Below are 15,624 nucleotides of genomic sequence, written 5' to 3' on the forward strand. Positions count from 1 at the left end.
TTTTGCACTTTTACTCATATACATTTTGAATTCCAGACTTTTACTTGTAACAGAGTTGCAGCGTTGATACTGTACTTTCACTTAAGTAAAACATTCGAGTACTTTTTTCCACCACTGGCTGTACAGTACGACGGGGCACGAATTAGGCACCAGCCATCTATAATGACTCTCTCCACCCAAATTGAATGCACGCTCTCTCATTTCGAGGAGCCATTCATCAATCACCACGTCTTTACCTTGGCTTAGCATTAGGCCTCTGTTGGATCACTTCCCTGTCTGATTTGTTTTACATGATTTTATTCTCAGAGTATTTGGGGGATAATTGCTAATTAGCCTCAGAGACGGCGGTGCCATGTTGTTGACCACAATGACCAGTCGGGATACGAGCTAATCACCAGTTACCCGCCCTCTGTCTCCTGCAGTACCAACAACACCAACGTCCTACAATAGCACGGGGAGCCAGCCTGGCTGAGAGCATCCACTGTGTTCAAGCCACCATACAAGCCCCACACTGTTAAGTGTCTGTGGGCCAATCTGGGAGTGGTATAGAATACTACTGCGGAGCGACACGCCTCCACACACACACACACGCACACACGCACACACACACACACACAGTTCATTATAGAGATGTGATGATGTCGTTGATTGTCTTGAAATAAAAACTAACTGGGTGTTGCTAGGCACACTCAGCATGCAGCTTATGGCAGGGATGGAAAAACCCATTTAGAGTCTAATCCTTCAAGATGACATTAACATGCGCTGAGTTTAAGTAGCTTATATAAACACGCCCCAACTGCAGCGACTGTTTGGAGTCGTGGGCATTTTAACAGGAATGCTGACAAGTCCCTCAAGAATGGCTCTGAGGCCTTTGCCAGCCATGGCAAACTATTGCCATCGCTTTATCAAAATCGACCCCGATGCTCGAGTCACATTCCTCAACGAGATTACCGAGCATAACTTGATCAAATACACAATTACATTTTTGCTATAATTCAAAAAGGTCCAATGCAGTACACGGTGTGGTCTAAAGATCCAGCAATGGGGCTTACAAAGTGCAAAACTGTCTTCAGACGCTAGGTTACACCGTACGTTGCAGAATCTCTGAATAATTTATTTTACTGTGACATCATATTGTTTAGATCCTAAAACAATAAATAAGTGAAAGCCACATTAGAGTCTTTTAATTCTCTATGGGCACTTATCTTCCAGCCCACAATGAGAAGAAGTATCTTTGTTTTTCCACAGCGAGCCTGTCATTCCTACTTTGGCTGTACACTTTGCAATAATGTGTGTGCGTGTGTGTGTGTGTGTGTGTGTGTGTGCGCTTTTGCATGGGTGGAATGGATTGTGTCAGTGTAAGTGTGCGTGCATAAGTGTATGCGTGCTAGCATATGCGTATGTGCAAATGCAAATGCCTGCGCGAGTGTGTGTGTCAGCTGCTGCTTTGTATTGGCCAGTGAAACTCTATGGCACTCCATCGCCTGGAACAGACAGTGCATTCTTCAGAGCTGCTGCTTTATTGAGGCCTGAGACAGCTGTCATTGGTACGGCTAGGCCTCAAAGAGTGTACAACACCAACAGAGGTGTGTCTGTTTTTTTTGGCCTTTAATCACTTAAGCCCTATTTTATACTTTTTTGTACAACTGTGTTGCACGGCGAAAATCTCCAAGCTCGTAGCTTGTTGTTTTGCCATTTTCGAAAGTTTTCAATAAATGGTCGCCTATAATGACATGACCCAAAATAGGGACACCAGGTTGAAAGTGGTTAACCCATTAAGACCTGAAGCCGATTCTACAAATGTCTTCTAAATCCCAACAGTATTTATAACGTATGTTTCTATATCAGTGGTGCTCAAACTTTTTCATGTCAATGACCCCCAAAATGATGAAAATGTATTTGTCCGCCGACCCCCATCTCAAAATATGTTGTTCCAGGGACCCCCAGAAGCAAAGATTTGAGTTAAAAATGTTCACTTTAAAACAATATATATTCAAAGATTCGCACACATTTTCAAGATTTTTCAAAAATTGCAGATCTACAAGCTCGTAGCCCGGCACTCGGTGCCGCGCTATGAGCTTATATATCTGCTGTTTTTGATTAGCCAAAGTGTAAAATAATGCTTTTTAGCTCAAATCAAAAAGTGACACAGATGCGTTCCAGGTCTTTAACACCTTTACCGCCGGGCCCGTAGTTCTACGGGCCGTTAAATCCAACGGTTAAGCGCCGAGCCCGTAGTCCTACGGGCTGCGGTCTTTTCGCGCATGCGCGGTCCGGGTGCACTTTCGGAATTTTTTTGATCCACTTCCGTTTCCGGTTTGATGACAGGAAATAGAATTATTTGGGATCCGGTTTCGACGATCACGCCCGCTCCCATTCTACAGACGAAACTGAAACTCAATTCTCTTCCTGTAGTTTTTTCTCCTCGCATTTCACTGTTTAACGTAATCCGCTCTAACTACAGTCATGGAAGTCCGTTTGACACGCGGTCTTCACTGGGAGATACAGGGAGATCTCGCGGATGTAAACAGACCGTTCACGGCTCAATCTTAAGGATTTTAACAAGATCTATGGCGACATGAAAAAAACAAAAAAACAACAAAAACACCTTGGCACTGGTGAGTACATTATGAGATTAACCTCTGGCGGTGGATGTGTTAATGGGTTAAATAAAGTGAGCTGCTTTGGAAAAGCTTATGTATTCCCAAAAATCCCTTCCGTCAGAAATGTATGTACATGGTGAAGACTGTATAGTGTATACCATACTCTAGGCCTAAATGACGTCTCTATTGATCTTTCAAAACGCTGGAGGCCCAAGGCCATGGGACTTGCTGAGACTAGCGGGGGCGGGATTTCTACCGTACGTGTGCGACGTCACTTCTAAAGCTCTGCTCTGTGCATGCATGTCCTGTGCAGTATATTTTTTTGCAAGCCCGGGCCCTGTGGGAAGGGGACATATTTAGCTTTTGGCTATTTGAAAGGTCACGAACTGGGAGTGGGCGTGGAAATCCTGTTGACGCAAACTCACCAATGGTTTGTTTCCTTTGGCCCTACACGACTGCCTAGTGCCTACGTCTAGACGTAGGAAACACATCAAAACAACATGATCGCATGCAGTTGTGTTGCTTAAATCTGGCATTGCTTTCAGTATGAAGCATTGCTGATGGTGATAAATGATCATGACATTTTAGCCTATTTCTAGTAAACACGCGACTTTGCGTACAGGAGATCTAAATATCTACTGCTAAAAACATGAACAAATTTCACACAAAAGTCAAAACATGCAGAACATGTCAATTACATTGTTCTGTAATATAAACATATGGTACGTGGAAATCGTTTCTACAAAATGTCTTCACACGCGAAGAGGACGCGGGTTGAAAAAGACACTGTTTAAACCTGTCTTCCTACTGTTTAAACAGCAGCAAGGCGCGTCTGGTGATACTGTACATGCATGCTCAATAAATCGGCGGAGACAGAGGCAGACAGATACAGCCCCTGGGCCTCTGCACAGTAAACTCCTCGGTATTCATTTATCCATTTGTAAACTCTGAGAGTGTACAGACATGTATAGCAGAGTGTACAGACATGTATGGCAAAATGTACAGAGTTAAATTAAGACTAAGAATTCTACTATGTGGAGAAGAAGTGAGTTGTTTTTCACAGTGCTGTGTGTGGTATGCATGGCCACTCCAGCCCACCTCTCTTGGCTGGCTGGTTGGCATTCCTGCCCTACTCTGTAATTATGGCTCTTCTCCAAGGCTCTCCTGCTCTCTCTCTCACCACACAATACTGTAACAGGGCGGGCCATGCCTCCTCTGATGTCATGCGCCCATTACCTGCACATTTAGCTCACTGACTAATTATAACAATAACACTTGGCTGGGGGGGAAATATACACTGACATCAGCAGCAGCAGCCAACATCTTGCTACAATATAATATATATATAAGGGGGGGAGGCGACATCAACTATTCCCAGGACAAGAATTGTAATGGGAAAGCAATGCTGATGTTTTTGATCTCCACTTTGATCTCCCAAAAAACGACACGATACCATCACCCATTTAATTAAAATAAACCGTGTCTTCACTTCAAAAACCTGGGCTCCCAAAACGCTGTGCATAAGTGTTCCTCTGAGCTGTGGCTGAATATTCATGCTTCGAGCAACACGTACAGTAGCGCCGCAGTCATAATCCGGCAATGTCACAGTAGGAGATGGCTCATAGTGACACATCGCAGAGGAAGCTTTCCTTAACACGTTCGTCTTCACGTCTGTCTTCTCCCTTTCCTGAGTATCATGTGCTACGGTTCAATTTCACCCATTCTGATTCTGCCAGTCATCCCCTCTCTCATTTCTTTCTTACTATGCCTCTTCCAACAAGTCAGCATTCCCTGTCAAGCCCTCTCCAATCATCTGACGAATATAAACAGAGATGGAAATGAGAAGAGCTTTCTAGGCTGTAGGGCATCTAAAGGAGGATCATGGTCTCTGGGGGCAAAAATCACTGTGATAATAACTTTAATATATCATGGGCCTTTCGAAATACCCATAATGATGCAGGGTTTAGCCCGACTTTGGTTAAGATCAGTGCCAAATCAAAACGATAACACCTCCTTATTTTCAGCATTGTTTTCTTTTACATGAATAATGAATGGAAATAAAACCCGGTGTCATGCCCTGCAGACCTAAGAGAAAGCTGGAAACAGGAAACAAGCAAACAATTGACCACGCTTGCACAAACACAACTTGGCCCCAAAGCTGCAACAATGTGGAACCGGGTGTGTGTTGCGCAGGGACGAATAATCAGAATACATTATCGGTCGGAGTGAAAAGAAATCTTACAGAAATTCAGACAATCTACTCCATTCATGGCCGCAGTGGGCACATGACACGCCTGCAGCATGGGGATTAGAACGATCAGCTGAGCACAACTCAATACCACATTGTTTGTCACTCCTCACCGGTTGTTTGTTCCTCTAGCTCTCTCCTTGTAGCTTATCAGAGGAGGACAGGACCAAATCTCCCCCCCTTGCCAAACTTCAATCGGCGCGAGTCAGCATTCTACTGTACACGATTTACAAGCCACCGTGGTGGGTGGTGCCAAAGGTTTATGCAAAGCGGAGCGTGCTGTTGTAGCTTAAAAATAAAAAAATATTTTAAAAGCGATCAGATTTGGCCCTGTGATAATAAGACAACAACACCGCTGACTTTGTCGCCAGGTCACATCTGTATTTGACTGACAACTGACAGCCATGCTGTATGTAGCTGTGTGAAATGTGAATCAAAACTCAAAAGCTATGTGTGTGTGTGTGTGTGTGTGTGTGTGTGTGTGTGTGTGTGTGTGTGTGTGTGTGTGTGTGTGTGTGTGTGGGGGGGTGTGTGTGTGTATGTATGTGTGTTAAATTAAACGTATACTTTGCGTTGCTTCGGCATTGAACATTTTGGCAAGCATTGCAATGCAGCCATACAACATACCTACTGTGTACCTACTGTATAAGTATAAGGCTTTAATCTGTCTCTGTACTCATTGTCTATTTATGCACTGCAATCGGACAGCGCACACAACACTGTCTGACACACCTTGTCTCTTCCCATCAAAAGGCAGGTGCACTATGGTTTGGACAACAAATTGCAGCCAGGTTCCCCACAGACACACACAAGCAAAGCTATTATATGGAATTGTGGCTGAGGCTTGCTTCCCGGGTAACAGCCCTCTCGTTAACAAGAAAAATGGAAGGAAGAATAAAGGCTGCACAAGCCATTTATGCGTTGGATATGATCCTTGTGTCACCTTGACGACAGATCTTCAAAGCAAGTTTCTATCACGTAATGTTATGCATATGGTGTGTGGCTTAATGGCACGGTAATTCTCTTACAGGGGTGTAGTTTGATGTTTTGGAAGAAATTAAGCCTTCATGCGACATTTGTGGATGAAGCGAAGGAGAACCACTGTAGCTGATCCAAGTGATTTAGTAGAACTACTTACAAAATGGGATATAAATATCAAAAGAGGCTCCAAGATTCAGCCAACGACAGCAAACCATAGACATATCCCCAGCAATCACAGTATAATATTTGAATCTGGCCAGAAAGTGCTTTGAATGCACCTTTAAGCCCTGAAAAGCCACATCAGCAGCATCTTGCCTTTGAGAGGGGATTGAGGGGAGTAGAGATATTTAACCCCTATCTATCCCGCTTGCCAACAGAAGCATCGTAATGGAGATTAAAAAGCTGCTAGATCTGCTCACCTGGCAGTCACATGGACAAAAAGTGTGGAGACAAAGGGAAGCAGAGTACTGTACAATTACAATACAAGAGCACCCCATACACACACACACACACACACACACACACACACACACAGTATTGACACAAAGGCTGGGCGGCATGCACTGCACCTGCTGGCAGTGAATGGACAGCATAAAAACGCAGTAAAATCTGCAGTGTTAATTTAACTCGGAGAGTATAAAGAATCAGATTGATCCAAATAGACCGGTAACTCGGAGTTTGACGAAATATACAAATATTTCATATCAAACTATTCATTTGGTTTTGCCTTTTTCATACAGGTTGATGCTTATTCGCGGTAAAAAGACCTCGCTTTGAAAAGTTATTGCATTGCTTTATCACCTCGTTACATTCATGTTCTGTGTGGATGTCCTCATGTCAAAACAGCAGTTTCAGTTTATGTGAATTAATCGCACGATATAAACGCTCTCAGTGTGTAAACACTTTAAGAGTGTAATGCACCCAAATGGGTCCAGAGTTAAATGAACACTGAGGATTTCGATGCACATCCATGGCTGTGATGTTTCTGTTTGTTGCAACTACCTTAGGAGATAAGTGTGCTGTAACAAATCGATTTCTAACCCATTAAGACCTGAAGCCGATTCTACAAATGTCTTCTAAATCCCAACAGTATTCTGAAAAACGTATGCTTTCTATATCAGTGGTGCTCAAACCTTTTCATGTCAAGGACCCCCAAAATTTATTTGGCCGCTGACCCCCATCTCAAAATATTTTGTTCCAGGGAGAAGAATATATATATATTCAAAGATTTGCACACATTTTCACGATTTTTCAAAAAATAGCAGATCTACAAGCTCGCTATGAGCTTGTAGATCTGCTATTTTTGAATAGCCAAAGTGTAAAATAACGCTTTTTAGCTCAAATCAATAAATGACACAGATGCGTTCCAGGTCTTAATGGGTTAAATGCCAGTGTGATAGCCATCTATTTGCCTTGGCTTTTTTATTTTTCATACTTTATCTGGCCTGTAATGAAATGCTCACCTATATAGAGTGACGAGTCTTTCTTCTTCACATGATCGTCGATGTAAGACACGCCCAGGGGCTGTACCGGGGTGGCCCCGATCCCCAGCAGTACCTGGGCTCCAATAAGCAGGAGGTACATCATGTTGGTGTTGGCCTTGTTGGCACAAAGTTTGTTCTCTGCCTGCTGCGCCGCTTGGCTGCTGGTGTTGGAGCAGACATCGCGGCTCAGAGACTCAGTCCGCCACATGATCTCCGTATACTCATACTGCTTCGTTAGGAACTCCGGCAGAGCCGAGAGGAGGGCGCCGAGGGCCATGACGATGCCCCCGCAGCCAATCAGCCGCGGCCGATGGGCTTTGGCCCCGAAGTAACTGACAAACAGGATGAGAGCCAGGTTACCGATCTCAAAGCTGCTGGCGATCACCCCGATGTCGGCACTCTTGAGGTTGAACCTTCGCTCCAGGGTGGTCAGAACGCTCACCTAGAAGAAAAAAACAAAACAATAATGATGCAGTTATTCGGGGTCATGGGATGTTCAATGGAGTGAAAGTGCAACCAAGAGATGCAAAACCAAGAGAAAACAGGGCACAGAAACCCAAAGATTTCCCTTCATTTTAGAATCAGTTAAATAATGAACTTTTACACACTGCAGGTAAAGTAAGGTAAGGTAAAGTATAACTTTTCGTTTTTTTCCTCACAAATGGAATTTCACATCTGGTGGCATGATGTGAATAAGTTTCGACCTGAGGAGATGAGCTTCACATTGCATGAAAATACCACAATATTGAGAACAAGCCCTCACTTTTTTTTTCTTCCTTTGGAACATACTGACTCACAGCGCTATTCAAATGTTCCACATTGTGGTCGAGTTAAAACCTCCACCCTGCCAAGAGGCATTCCCCTTCAGGATCCACTGCTCTGTTTCTGATTAACCAAGGCACTGCGACATTTACTCCCACAGCTCTTTACTGAACTGCCTACCGCAAGCACTCTCTTTTTCCTGTTCCGTTCTTTGAAATAGGTGGGGGCACCACAACTTCTGACTTAAACGGAGAACACGAATACTATATCACCTCATTTGGGTGTTCCGGATGGTGATCAGCTATAGTTAGACGTGATTAAACATGTGACGTGTGTCGTGTGTGATATGATATCTGGGAACAAACTGCTGCCCCATGTGAACCACAATGTCACATTTGAACAATTCTCATACTATTTTCAGATCAGTCCCAATTCCCAAACTGCCCTGGGAAGGGCATGACTATTTTCCATGACCATTACCCTGGCAATTCCCACCAGGCTATGTTGGGCTTGGTTGGTTGGCTTGGGCCCCGATCAGACAGGACGTGTTTTGTAGGCACTGTGCCGCGTTTTTTGTGCAGTTTACTACTTTTCTGCGTTACTGCTTTGATATTGTATATTTTTTACATGAAACAAAAAGTTCAGAAATGTGTGTGTGGTAGATTATTTCTCTGTTGTAACAATGCTTTTGGCAATAACTTTTATACCGTTGGAAAACCTGTTTATTGGCCTTTTAAATGGTGCCCCATTTGTAAGGAACATGCACAAGAGGGTTTCGCTTATGAAACATATGACAAATCTCTGCCAATGCTGAACATCTGCTGTTGCTACTGACTCTTGTTTTGAGCTGCCTACCCCAGGAGCCCCCCAGATACCCATGGTACCTCGGGGCGTGGGGGGGTTTTGTGTCTCCCCAAGTCCCCATAGGATCCCACTCTAACTGAGGTCTGTTAATGTGGGATCCTCTGGAGACACAGAGCCCATGTACTGATTACCACGGACCCCCATGACAGACACGGATTTATAGGACATAAATAAAAACATGTTTTTTTTTTTACGACTACATACGTTTGTGATAATGGTGGGTCTTATAGTGAGGTGATTGGTCATAAAAAAGGGTATCTGTGCATTTGTGAATCCACAGTTTTGAATGCACCTTTGAGCTTTATCCCATTTCTGTCTCCCATCTCACAAATGCCATTGTCATCAAAATGTTAAATCTTGAGTCGCTCAGCAGAAAGCGAATGGGAGATTGATTATGCCGACTCACGGAATGTTTAGAGGTTTTGTATGCAAATGACTTCATTCGGCAGTACTTTATTTTTATTTTTTATTCAATAATGCTATTAATCAAACATCCATGCAAGAGGGGGAAAAGAAAGAGAGTTCAATCCAAGCTTCTACAGCAGCATCTCCTGTAGACAATGTGGCTTCGCAGTCCAAACATTCCTGGAACCATGGAGAGTTGGCCTTGAAACCCTCTCATATCCCTACCATCCTCAGAACAAATGCCAACCATAAGCAACCGGTTGACACCATACTAAGGCTTGAGCTCTGTGCAGAGACTAAGGGCCACCCCCCCCTTCTCACCCTACCACTTGGCCCTACCCGGTAGGGTAAGATGTCCCGCGGAAGGCGTTGGAAAGCGTCTGCAGCCGAAAATCTGTTGTAGATGTTGCCGTGTCGTCGGGTCGGGACTTGTAGGATAGCGTCGAACGCCGGCCGAACATGCTCGGTCGGGTTCCGACAGCTAGAGCCGCGGGGTGGTGAAGAGGGGGGAGAGAGGGGGGTAAAGGCTCCGTAGAGCACCCTGATTGGCTCGTTAGCTTGTTTTTTTTACATCTCGTCTGCCTCTGGTGCGCGAGCACGCCTAGATAAGCCAGAGACATTGCCCGTCACTTTTGAACTAGATACCATATTCTCAACTCTCAACTCCTATACCGATCAACTCCAAAGCAAAGCATTACTACGTCTCGTCTACGACTAGCGCTGCGCAACAATGCTCTGTCTTGTTGTTTGTTTTTGTTTTGGTCAAGATGCTGCCTTACTGTAGTAGCTTCCGTGCCCCTGAGTGCCGCAGGCTTCTGCAGACTACTGCAGAGTTATTACATGTGATCTCCTCTGACGCATGCGCACAACAATGTGCTGTCAGGCGACAGTTTGCAAATTGTGCACAGAACTTTTTTACTTCCGACTAGAACACAGACTGCCAGCGCATCGAGGGGTAGGTAGGGTGCATCTTTACCTAGCAACCCTTCTGTTTGGAGCAAAAAAACATGCAACTAATAAAACACAGAGCAGAAAATGAGGAACAATTTACAAACAAGTGAAAACATTAAACCCTACTGTATATACTTCATTGAGCAGAGTCCCCCAAGGCCTACCAGATCCTCTAGCAGTATTTTCCTCTACACCAAATGTATTCACTGAAAGTAGAGGATCTACATGTGTTTGTAAGCTTGCAGATCGGCTGTTTTTGCAGAATGTTCTCCCCCAGAATAGGGATGCTAGGGTTCAAGTGGTTAACATTTTGATATTAATATTGAGAATATAATTATTTTTTGAGAAAATTGATACTCATAGTTACAATGTTTCATCATCTATCAAACAGCCACTAGGAGAAGAACAGATTGAAGTTCAGAACTTAAGTGTCCCGTTTCAAACACTGGCCCCAACTCTTTTCGTTTGTTTGTTGCTTTTTACCCCTTTTCCCCCCCAATTTAGTTATAGTGCCAATTGATTTCTCCCCACACATTTCTGTCTGTCGCCACTGCCGTTTTAACCTACTGGCTCACCTGACAGTGAGGAGCCCCCACCGGGAGGACGTAGAGAGCCGTCGTCCTACTCCTCCCACCCAACACTCCCCGCTGACAGGTGCCACCCCAGCCCGTAGGAGTACAGTATGTGCAGTGAGTGACAAATATCACCCTCCCTGCCCGGCTTCCCTCCGCTGAACACGGGCCAACTGTGTATATAGTATATACGCTCGACAAACACGCACCGCAGTGGATTCGAACCCTTAGACTCCGCAGTGGTGGGGCAGCTACTTTACCGCCGCGCCGCCCCAGAGCGACCGGCCCCTAAACCTAAAGCATGATTTATACTTAAATAGCAGATTCGCAATGCGGATGCGACGCATCGTGAGCTTGTAGATTGGCTATTTTGGCACGCGATGAAGCATAAATTATAGGCATAACACTCGCTGTTGAAGAGTGCACCAAAGTACAGTAGAGGGATGGGAGCTACCACCCAATCCGATCCAATTCCATTATCCCAGGTCTCAGACAGTGTGACGCACAGTAGTCAGCTACTTCTCTCAGCTCAGCGGTGTAATTAATTTGTGGGGGCCAAGCCCCCTTTTCCCACATTAAGCATGTTTGTACCTCTGCTCTTAGGCCAGTGGTTCTCAAAGAGCGGTTCGAGGACCCCCAGGGGTCCTTGAGGGGGTTCCCCAGCTAAATTAGTTAATATTTCATTAGAATCAGTTTGACCACTTTAACCCTATAGAATGTTTTTTTTTATATCTACAAGCTAAATATCCATCTACAAGCTCTATCTTAACTATTTTGAATATTTTGAAAATATTTTCCACACAAAACTTATATGTATGGGGGTCCCCCCGGCTCCCCGCCACAAAATATTTTCAGATGGGGGTCTGTGGCCAAAATAATACATTATTTGGGGGGTCCTTGACATGAAAAGATTTGAGAACCACTGTCTTAGGCTATGTTTAGACCGGCAGCCCAGATCAGATTTTTGGCCTATCCAGATTGTAATCACATAGTTTTTTAGTCTAAACAGCAGAAGACTACAACACAATAAGAGAATGCAAGCTTTACAGACTTATACAGGCAAGTACAGTTAGATTAAACCGGTGCCACTGCCAATACGAACCCATCCAGGTCTAAACAGTCATTTGAGAAAATACTTTCTCAACTGTTAGATTTACTGCGTGCTTACGTAACCAGTAAAATATTTTTTCCAGTTGTTTTCATTAACAATGTGTGGCCTCAAGATAAGACCACCTTCACTGGCAATCGAAATACATTCCAAAATACTTTCTGTAAACAGGAGCATGCCTCCTGTATAAGCACATTGAACTCCAGTTTCCTGAGATATAAATACAGACTTTTTCCAAACAAAAGTCCACATCCACCTCAGGTTCTTTCCTGCTTTGTGCAAGGGCTTATAATCTGATAGTCACACCGTGACAGTCAAAGAATAAGATAGTTCTCTGAGGGACAATAGTGGATGAATAAAACAAAGATTTAGCTGTTAAGTAGTGTTCTGTGAGACACAAAGTCCACGTCACTATACATTGCCCCAGTACAAAGTCCTGTGTTAATCTAATTCCGAAATTGTAAACATTCTTAGAGTTTACACTTTCATAAGAGTTTAATTAACAGTGAGGATTGTACTGTGCATTAGCCTGGACTTATAAGAAATGTGTAAATGCTAATTCAGTTTCTATGACAAATGTACAAAAGTTGAAAGAAATGTATTTGAATTAAAGGTTAATGTGTAGTGGAATGGAAAACATAAACGCACATTATCATTTAAACACCCATTAGCAAATACACAGAAAATCCTCAGTGTTATTTAACTCTTGAGAGTGTACAAATCTAAACAAATGTACCTGTGGTTCCATTTGTACACTCACAAGAGTTAACCACTAAAGGCGGTTACACACCGGCGAATATACGCAAAATTCGGACTCGTTCCGAATAATTAAAAGACGCTTTTTTCGCTCCGCGAAACTGGTGTGGAAGCTTGCATTGACTTTATAAGGTTTTTAAAAAAAACGTATTATTCACATGAAAAAAATCGCCCCGTGTGTAAGGACCTTTACACCCTATATTAGACCCTCCAGAAAAACGCGGGCAAAAATCCTTTATTATGCGGGCTAAAATTGCGGGAAGTTGCAAAATATGCGGAAAGTTGTGAAATATGAGGCAATATGCGAAATATGCGAAATGCGAAAAGTTGCGAAACAGCACGTCACAGGTTCGAATCCCATTGTAACAACCTTTGCTGCGTGTCACTCTCCTCTCTCTCTCTCCCTGTTTCCTGTCCTATCTTCACTATACTACTATCAATAAAGGCAGAAAAAAAAAAATATATATATATATATATTTTTTTTTATGCTAATTTCGTGGAATGTTTGACTATTCTTGCTAAATGTTCACCTATTATGACATGCCCAGAATTTGGGAAGTGGTTAAATTAACACAGAGGATTTTGCCTCTGTGTTAATCTTAACTGTGAGAGTGCTTATGAAGAAAGACCCTTTTTACATTACACAACGCAAATCAGCACTCAATCAACAATGCCATGCATTAAACCATTAAGACCTGGAACGCATCTGTGTCACTTTTTATTTATTTGAGCTAAAAAAGCATTATTTTACACTTTGGCTATTCAAAAATAGCAGATATACAAGCTCATAGCGCGGCACCGAGTGCCGCGCTACGAGCTTGTAGATCTGCTCATTTTGAAAAATCGTGAAAATGTGTGCAAATCATTGAATATATATTCTTTTAAAGCGAACATTTTTAACTAAAATCTTTGCTTCTGGGGGTCCCTGGAACAAAATATTGTGAGATGGGGGTCGGCAGACAAATACATATAATTTTGGGGGTCCTTGACATGAAAAAGTTTGAGCACCTCTGATATAGTAACATATGTTTTTCAGAATACTGTTGGGATTTAGAAGACATTTGTAGAATCGGGTTAAACTGGTTCTTCTGAGGGCAATTCGACTACATTTCCAGTAATAACAAGAACAACAAGATTGTTGTGTTGCTAAGATGAGTAAGTTGTGCTGCTGTAAGCCACTAATGGAGAGCACGCCCCGTGGCACTTGGGTTTTGGCCCTTAACGGCCTGCACACTCTTACTGTAAGTCCCATCAATCCAATCATGGATACAACAATAGCTCATGTAGCGCGGCAGCTTCAGCTCCATTGACGGTAACACTGTTGTGTTTACGATAATAAAGCATAACAAATAGCCTCATGTGTTTGTCCAAGGTAAATCGTGTTGTTCCTCTCACACCCAAGGCCATCATTTTGCAATCCTCACCTCATGCCCCGGGTTTACTTTTTCAAATTGCCATGTTTGAGCAGGTGGCCAAAATTGGAGGGTTGCTATGAACAACACAGCTGCTGTCCCTTTTCTGTGTACAAGACATAAATGATAGATTCTCACGAACAAGTCTCTCTTCCAGCAGGATGACATTCTGACTGTAAAATGCTGCCCTGGCAGCCCTGCCTCTCTCAATGTAATGTGCAAGGTAGAGCTTGAGGCTCCATACAGAATGGATAGTGTTGGGCATTCCAAGTATTGCAACATTTCACTTCAGGCTATTTGATGGAGACAGAAATGTAGACAGAAAGTCTCTAAGAAAATGTTTCTTAGAAAGTTAACAGTCACAGAACAAATAAACCAGAACAACAAAGAAGTTTTGCATGAGTTGTAACTTGAACTGTAAAAAGTCATATTGAGGGTTGTTCCTGAAATTGTGCATATAAATATGAGGAGACTTTCAAATTAATTTATAAAAAAGATATGAATGTATTAATTGTATGTTTGACTGCATGCATTGTTGTACTAATGGTTATTAAGATACGATCCATAAACGCAGGCTACTAAGGGACAAAATGTTTTGTATCAATAATGACATGTTCATCAGACGTGTCATTGACAATGATTCTTGCAGCTAATACAGAAAAACTAACTTGAAAAGAATAAAACAATGGAAGGAATTATAATAGAATGATAAAGTCTTAAATTCTTCATTATAAATTGCAATGTATGGTCCCTTGACCTTGGTGATGGTTAACACTGTATAACTATTAAATTGGCCTATATAAAAGGTGGCATGAACTTGATCTCCAAAATGTTGGACATGTTTTAGTACAATACATGTTTAGGCTACACTTGTATATGTAGCCTATCTTGTGCTTTCACCTTTTATATTATGGATATGCTACTGTAAATATTCACACATTTCATTTCAGTAGGCTATATTCCTATGTTAACATTAAATAAACAACCTTAAATTACAATAGACTACTTCTTCCAAAAGGCAACATGGCACGTAACTATTATTATCTATTATAATTATTAGCCTATAATTATTATCATTTTACTACTTCAACACCAATACCATGCATGCAGCATCTAGGTTACCCGTTCATTGTTGGTCTATAATACCGCAGTAAAAAATAAATAAATAAATAATGTTCAAATGATGCTAATGGCAGGCAGGCTGCAGAATCACTGCACGTGTAATTACATTAGAATGGGCCATTCATTCAAACGATAGAACAGCTCTGCTGTCTGTTGGATTGGGGAGAGCCAGGCCATAGCATAGCCGTATAGAAGCAGGCAGCAGCACAACAAGCCCACCTAGCCGGTTACTTATGTCATTATGTCACACATACTGTACTGTCTGTGTCTGTGTCACGTTTGACAGTACTTTGATTAGGCTACTGTAGTGCATCAAGCAACTATCATGCAAGCAGAATCCAAATCCAATAAAGCTG

The 15,624-nt window shown here is 42.7% G+C and overlaps 1 protein-coding gene across 2 annotated transcripts in view; it reads right to left on the reverse strand.

Annotated features, from left to right (window-relative positions):
* The window catches only part of slco3a1a (solute carrier organic anion transporter family member 3A1a), a 48,180-nt gene that overhangs the window by 31,344 nt on the left and 1,212 nt on the right, over window positions 1-15,624 (reverse strand). For both annotated transcript variants that reach the window (XM_080438699.1, XM_080438698.1), the window contains exon 2: window positions 7,296-7,758. In XM_080438699.1, coding sequence (XP_080294825.1) covers window positions 7,296-7,758 — 463 coding nt within the window. The remainder of the gene's footprint in view (window positions 1-7,295; window positions 7,759-15,624) is intronic.

The sequence above is a fragment of the Gymnoscopelus braueri genome (genome assembly GCF_963280865.1).
Source record: "Gymnoscopelus braueri genome assembly, chromosome: 9".
In the NCBI taxonomy this organism is placed as follows: domain Eukaryota; kingdom Metazoa; phylum Chordata; class Actinopteri; order Myctophiformes; family Myctophidae; genus Gymnoscopelus; species Gymnoscopelus braueri.